Genomic DNA, 7,923 nt, shown 5'->3' on the forward strand with positions numbered 1-7,923 from the left:
CTCCATCCCAGAAAGTGTGCAGCCCGGCTGTCAGGATGCAGGAGCAGTCATTCCCAAAAGAGGGTGTGGGGGCTCCGGAGTGGTCACTGGTTGACTTCCACAAAACCAATCAGTTTTATTATTGTCCCACAGGTAATGATAATCTAATGGTGTAATGGTGTAACGAAATGAATGTGTTAATTGAATGTGATGAAACATAACATAATTCAATTAAACTTCAATCCCCACCCACCATAGAAATGTACACAAATTTTGCATTACATGTCGATGACTTGTATACCTTAAATGCTGAGAAAACTAAAACCTGTGAGAATTCAATCATGTGGGAAGCAGCTCTTAATTCAATGTGTAAACACATGAAAAGCTCATCAATCAGCTGAGCAAAGACTGGGGCGTCATCTGTTCCGGGCACAGTTGCTTCACAGCACAAACTTTGAGGGGGAACTGTGCGACAACCTCCACCCGCGTGCTCAACTCAACCGAGGAGGCGCTGCCGGCGAGGGGAGGAGTCAAAGGTGGAGCCGACCAATCGCACGGCGGGATTAAAATAGACTCGTATATAGCAGAGGTTAGACCTGCTTCTCACCATAGCACGAAACCGAAAAGTGATGTGACGAAGCCCTTCGCCACTTCTATTATGTAATCTTTTTCAGGTAGCTATACTTCATCTTCGTGACCAGTATCACTGATCTGATGATCCATTTTCAGTGAGCCAACAGGAAATAAAAAATGTGTGAGTTTAAACTGGCACAAAAGCACAAACCAAACCACCTCCACACCTGACTTTGGCTTTCAAAGAAACGAAAAAGCAGCTGGATTCGACCTTAATGGTTGGATGGCTACGGAAGCAGAATATTGTGACCTTTCAATAGGTATTTCTGGGCCATGCAAAACATTCTTGAATTTGCCTCGAATTAACCTTTTGCAGAGTCATGCAAAATGCAAAAAAAAAGATAAAGCCAATGGAAGGCATTTTGAATGGTCCTCTGAATATTTGGAGTTCTTTGAAACCTGTTTCACGCCTACTCTCCCATTATGGGACTTATTCTTTTCAAGTTAAAACCTTTTTAAGTGTGGTATATTGTCTGCTTTTCCTTGGTTGGAATGTTTAGACGCAGGGGAACAGACAGGAACTTTCACCCTGATAAGTTTTCACTGGCTATCTCAAAAGTGAGACATATGAATGATTACAGGATAATATTTCTCCACAGCAGTAAATTGGAATATTTTACAGCAAATCACTGAATTAAAAACTGCTATTTTCAAGCTAACAAATGAACCTTCACCCCTTTTGGGGTATCTCACAATGTTTCATTCATAAAGTGAAGTCAGACACTAATGATGAGGGCATTACAAAAAGAGCAAGAGTGATAGCTGGGGCCCCTGCACAATGTCCCACTTAATGCTGACATTTTAAACATATTAGATTACCTCTGTCCTCTGATGAATGGATAATTGAGAAAGCTCTTACAGGGGCCACTGTGGGAAACACACACACACACACACACACACACACAAAACAGTGATTCTTACACTTATAATGACTCTTTTTTCATTGTAGACAGCATGAACCCAAGATATTTCACATTGTGTCTCATCAGTTTAATTATATCTCATCGGATACAACCTCATACCATCTCAGATTGTGGCTTTTGGACTTATTGCTGATTACAGTCAGACTGGTTTGTTTTTCATTTTGATCTGGAGCATTCGGCATCATTAGTCTGACCACATGACACTTTCCATCCCAGATTCCTCTGATCCCAAAGTAGTCAACCACGCCTCTGGGCAGTGTAAGCATATTGCTTAGTTTTGTCACAATGAAGCTTTAAATGACATTTGTGAATATAACTCCATGCCTACTCCTTGTCTGACAAAGGTTTCCCACAGTAAACCCTTTTCTTGATGCAGTGCCATCTGAGGGATCAGAGATCAAGCGTGTACAGCTTAGGCTTCGCCCTTGCCTTTAATGAATCCTTTAATGATATTTTGCACTGTAGATGGAGAATTACGCAATATATTCCAAATTTCTTTAAGAATGACTGTCTTTGTGCTCCTCAAAGACTCAATACACTTTTATCTTATTACAAGATCAAGATCTAGATACAGCTGATGTCAACACTCATAAAAAAAGCTACATAATGTCTCCACAAAGTGAAGTCCACGATATGAGCTACACACCGAATACAAAGAGATTATATAACATTCTAATGTAGAAATGCAAACAAACATATAGACACACACTGGTACTGGTATTTTAGTCAATGAAAAACAGTTTATTGTTCAGAGACACATCTGTGCGTTCTGTGAGACTCTTTATGAGTCTGATCTGTTCGGCTGTGTCTCCAGCACTTTGAACTCCTCCAGTCTTTTCTGTGTGACATCAAGGATGAGAGCTGAAACAGACAGACCAGATGAACATCTTTCAGACTCATTCTCCTCCATGTGCAGACGTCATGTCAGTGACCGCTGTCATGTTTAGAAACCACCACAAGATGGCACTCAAGCTATGTCTTTGCTGTGATGGGGATGCTTTCAGGGAGCATATCAGCTGATAATCATGTTGATTACCTGGCACAGCAGAAATGCTTTTTAAAGTAAACCTAAACTAAAACAATCTACAAGTCTTTAACATTTTATCCCAATGATTAGTCGGTAAGAACTTGTGGTCAGCAAAACATGTGATTTGTTTTGTTTGTATCCATGAATGTAATGGAAGCAGGGATATGCAGCTTCTGCAGAATTTTGTACCACTCAAAGAGGGTCTGTTGGTGATTGAAATTGACTCTCGGAGTGAGTGTGAGTGATTTTTTTTGTCTTGTTTGTGTCTATGTAGCCCTGCGATGGACAAGTGACCCATCCACAGTGTACCCCAGTGGCAGCTGAGATAGGCTCCAACGCTCCTCTGAGTTAGATTAAGCAGGTATAGAAAATGGATGGATAGATGAATAAAAACATAATTAAAAAAACATTAGAACATCTTACTGTCCAACACTTCTCTTGCTGTGTATCTCTTCTCCAAATTGTTGTTAACCTCAGCCATGAGCCATGGAAGGAAGTTAGTTTCAATATCTGAAAATCGGAAGCACAAAAGTGTCATAAAAGTCACATGAAAAACATTCGTGCAAAGAGTTGTGGGTGCAGTTAGCTCTCGTGTGGCAGAATGGTGAAAGCTGAAGAGGCTAACCCTTCTCCACAGGGTCATAAAAGTAGCCGTGGCTTCTCAGTGAGGTGAAGACTGCAGGCAGGAGATTGGCCAAGTACTGCTGGGTGTACGCCCGGGCTGCGATCTTCTCCGCAGTCTCCTTCTCTTTCTTCAGAACCTCCTTTTGCTGGGCAATTCTACGCTCCTAAAATCAAAAGAAACATATTTCTAATCAAGCACCAACAAAACACTTTTTATTAAATCAGCTTCATCTGCTTTCTAAATATTTGGTGTGTGGTTGTTCATACTTAGAAAAGAAAATCTTGGTTTCAAGAAAATACAGTGAGAAAACAGCACATAAACATGCATTTATAACAAACTGGCTACTAATATCAAACAAAAGAGGCCTTTAGGTGATGCATAACATGAATATTTGGGACCTAAATAAAATGTCAATGCTCAGACACAAGCCGATCTGTTCCATCAGTACTGTGAGTTTCTGGGTCGATCAGATTGGATTTGCTGATTGTGTCTCCCTGGTAACATGAGCAAACAGCCCATCAAGTGGATTCAGAAGGTAGATTATTGCATACTTTCTCCTCATTGAGGCGTCTCTGCTGCTCCTGAAGCCGCTGCACCTCTGCCAGCTCGTTATTTCTGAGCTCTTCGAAGGCCCTCTGCTGGGCCCTCAGACAGGCCAGCTCCTCTTCCTCCATCACCTCCAGCAGAGACTGTTCGATTGTCTTCCCCACCAGGACCTCCAAGACCGGCTGCACCTCCATGTCAAAGTCGAACAACTGCAGGGGATAATTGTAGGGAGTGGTTTTAAAAATTGTTTTTGAAACCAGCCATCAAACCAGCTAATAGTTTACATGTTTATCCTTCATTAACACCCTGCATGTTAGCAATGGTTTAGCAGCAGCTTCCTATTTCACTTCCATAGAGTGGTGAGTTAAAAGAACAGTGTATTTCTATTATTGTTATTGTAGAGTCCAAGCACAAGCTGGGATGAGCGTGGCAAGGTGGCTTAACTTAGGTATGTGTAAGATCAGAAGAACGTTTTTTTTTTTTTCAAGTTACTTAAGATTGCCCACCTGTCCCTCCTCTATTTGTGTTTCAGCATCTTTGCCAGATTTGGCAGGTATGAAGAGCGGAGTGGCCGGTTTGTCCAGGAACGCATCAGTCTGACACTCGATGTCCGTAGCTACAATTACATCACTGAGTTCCTCAAGGTAAAGATCTGAAATAAATATAAAAATGAAAGAGCAGATCAACAAAAGACAAAAAAGACTTGTATTGTTCCTAAAAACAAACAGGTGAAAGTTTGCTGCAAAGAGAAGCAGTTTACCTGTTTGTACATCAATGTGTTGTCTACCCGGCAGGGCTTCACGAGTCCTGGGTCTGAACTGCTCTCTGGCCCGTTTGCGAGCCATGGCTCTCTTTCGGATCGCCTCTTGTCTTTGTATCTCGGAGGGGTCGAGCTGAGCGGTCTGTCAATCGTGAATGATAACAATAGATAAAGAAGGTCACAGAAAATCACAGGAAAACGGAGGGTTCATACATACAGTAGGCACGACGTGCTGGGCGTAAGTATTTCCTCGGACAACACGACGATCATACATGATGTTTCCATAATTGGCCTGTGCCCTGTAATGTCAGGAAAAATCACAGCACGGTTATGTAAATGATACATTACATAGAACAAAAAACATACAGACACATACACCGACACAAGCGGTACTGTTTCGTAATTGTCTAAAAAAGCACTTTCATATTGTAATTGGTTGACTTGAAGCCCATTTTGACGAGGTAGAAGGACTATGCATGACACTGTCTAATGTAATTATACTGTATTTCTGAAATTTACAATATTAGTACACCAACAAACAACTTTACCTGTCAAATTAAGCAAATGTACTTAAACTACAATTGATTACAATTACAACTGATTGTAAAATCTTTGCATGTTTGCACTGCATTACTCTCGTTTACAATGATGACGTTGCATAGACGTTATAATGGCATATTTAACATTCCTGAGAGAAACGTACTGTTCATAGTGAGGCTCCCTGTATTTGGAGCGGTTCTCAACAGGTCTGGGGTGACTTGAGAAGGTATACGTTCCATTTGGGTTTCTGTGGCTGTGCGAAGCGAAAGCCATCGTTCAGAAACTATTAGACACTTTAGCTACAGTTAACTAACTAACGATAACGCTGACAGGTAACCAGTCAGCGCGAATTAACACTCAAATAAACGGCAGGCGCTACCGACTGTTATGCCATCTGCCATAGCAACCGTTTCCAGGAAGTTCTAAAAAAAAAAAGAAACGACCGTTACGTTACTTCCTGTCGAAAGGATCCGAGAAATTTTTTTAACCGTTTATTTTAGTGTACAGTATTTTAGCATAGTTTTGGCCTTTCACACCGTGGGATCAGTGCTTGTTCCCTTCAGAAAGGAGTGTATCAACTATTTCCAAGCACAATGCATAAATATGTAAAATAAAAGGGAATATTAAACCCTCAATAGTCAATTACATCCTGGATTTACACTGCGGTCAAGTGAGCAGACGTTCGTTTTTTCGTGGTCAAGTGAGCAGACGTTCGTCTTTTCCTGATTTAAAGTGCGCCCGTATTACAGAAATTATGGCAAATGCAGGAAGTCCATGATACGGAGCGTGCAAATAATTTACTCAACTGTAAAATCCTTTTGATCCATAATTTCTGACAAAGGTTGGTACACTTGAACTCAGGACCATCCTGACTGTTCACTCACTAAGTATCAAACATAATCATTGTATCATTTTGGAGAAATTCAGCCTCAAAGTTCATTATTTTTAAGTGAAAAATGCCTTATGTGCGATATTTATGCTCCTGACTGTTCACTCACTCAGTATCAAGCTCATTAACTGTATCATTTTGGAGAAATTCAGCCTCAAAGGTCATTCATTTGATGTGAAAAAGGCATTATTTGCAATATTTATGCTACTGTAAAATCCCTTTCATCCATAATTTCTGACAAAGGTTAATACACTTGAACTCAGGACCATCCTGACTGTTCACTCACTCAGTATCAAACATATTCACTGTATCATTTTGGAGAAATTCAGCCTCAAAGTTCATTATTTTGGAGTGAAAAAGGCATTAATTGCAATATTTATGCGACTGTAAAATCCCTTTGATTCATAATTTCTGACAAAGGTGTGTACACTTGAACTCAGGAACATCCTGACTGTTCACTCACTCAGTATCAAGCTCATTAACTGTATCATTTTGGAGAAATTCAGTCTCAAAGTTCATTATTTTGAAGTGAAAAAGGCATTATTTGCAATATTTATGCTACTGTAAAATCCCTTTCATCCATAATTTCTGACAAAGGATGATACACTTGAACTCAAGACCATCCTGACTGTTCACTCACTCAGTATCAAGCTCATTAACTGTATCATTTTGGAGAAATTCAGTCTCAAAGTTCATTATTTTGAAGTGAAAAAGGCATTATTTGCAATATTTATGCTACTGTAAAATCCCTTTCATCCATAATTTCTGACAAAGGATGATACACTTGAACTCAAGACCATCCTGACTGTTCACTCACTCAGTATCAAGCTCATTAACTGTATTATTTTGGAGAAATTCAGTCTCAAAGTTCATTATTTTGAAGTGAAAAAGGCATTATGCACGATATTTACGCTACTGTAAAATCCCTTTGATCCATAATTTCTGACAAAGGCGTGTATACTTGAACTCAGGAACATCCTGACTGTTTAGTAATTCAGCCTCAAAGTTCACATTTTTAGTTTGTAAAGGGAGATTATTTATTTTAATATTGGTTTTGTTTATTTGTTCAAAATAAGAATGAAGCTGAACAAATCAAGAGGATTACACTCCAAACAGAGGGAAAACTAAACAACTCAGCTGAAAACATCATTACAAACCCTCCATGTCTCAGCTCCACATTTGGGAAAGAAATAACATCATTCACTAGTAAAATGTGGATGTGTGAGCAGGAAGTGACTATAAACTGTAGATATAGTCTGAAATCATTGTTGAAGTTGTTTATTCATTGTTCACAAATCACACAATTCCATTCACTATTTCTGCCTGCTGAAATGTTTCCGAGTCCATGTCGATGCACTCAACATGGAACCACCTGCAACAGGTGTCACACTGAATCTGTAAAAGGTTAAAGGCGAGAAATGTTTTGGATTTCTTCATGGAAATCATTAAGTAATTATGTTCTACAACCTTTTGATGACTATCTTCATTTGATTATTCTCCAGATCAAAATGTTGTCATTGTTGAAATCTCAATCTAATGCACACTTTTTTTTTGGAATTCTTGATAGGAAAACATGCATATCCCTATGGCTGAGGAGTGAACCTCAGATTGTCCTAGCACAGATGATTGGCTGTCATTTCTCATCATTTTAGGCTCTTGCTTGCCGTCATCCACTTTAAAACAAGGCATGCAAATGTGCGGAGAAAACCTTTTAAACAACTTACCCAGTTTGTTAAGTCAGGCCCTTTAAGTGGTGGTTTGACTGCTGAGCACATGGCACAGCTGGTCTCTGTGTTAATCACTAACAGAAAGTTGAAAATATTAGATTTACCACTACTGCCACCACTAACAATTGTTCTTATAATAAATAAAATAATGATTTACTTGTTTTAGCGTATAGAGGATAGGTTTACAAAGTGTTTTTTTAGAAAAAATTCACTAAGTGAGTCAATCAGTCAAAGTTTCTGTCATGACTTTGAATTTTGCATTCTTCAGAAATAG

The 7,923-nt window shown here is 39.4% G+C and overlaps 1 protein-coding gene across 1 annotated transcript; it reads right to left on the minus strand.

The window, feature by feature from the left end:
- Window positions 1–2,303: 2,303 nt before the first annotated feature.
- Window positions 2,304–5,435, minus strand: rsph3 (radial spoke head 3). Its single transcript, XM_075459274.1, has 8 exons — window positions 5,197–5,435; window positions 4,711–4,792; window positions 4,494–4,635; window positions 4,240–4,385; window positions 3,739–3,942; window positions 3,188–3,350; window positions 2,986–3,072; window positions 2,304–2,396 (listed from the first exon to the last, which is right to left on the minus strand). Exons 1-8 carry the CDS (start codon window positions 5,304–5,306, stop codon window positions 2,317–2,319), a joined length of 1,014 nt encoding a protein of 337 aa, XP_075315389.1. The 5' UTR covers window positions 5,307–5,435; the 3' UTR covers window positions 2,304–2,316.
- Between the last annotated feature and the right edge of the window lie 2,488 nt (window positions 5,436–7,923).

This window comes from Odontesthes bonariensis, chromosome 24 (genome assembly GCF_027942865.1).
Source record: "Odontesthes bonariensis isolate fOdoBon6 chromosome 24, fOdoBon6.hap1, whole genome shotgun sequence".
Lineage (NCBI taxonomy): Eukaryota > Metazoa > Chordata > Actinopteri > Atheriniformes > Atherinopsidae > Odontesthes > Odontesthes bonariensis.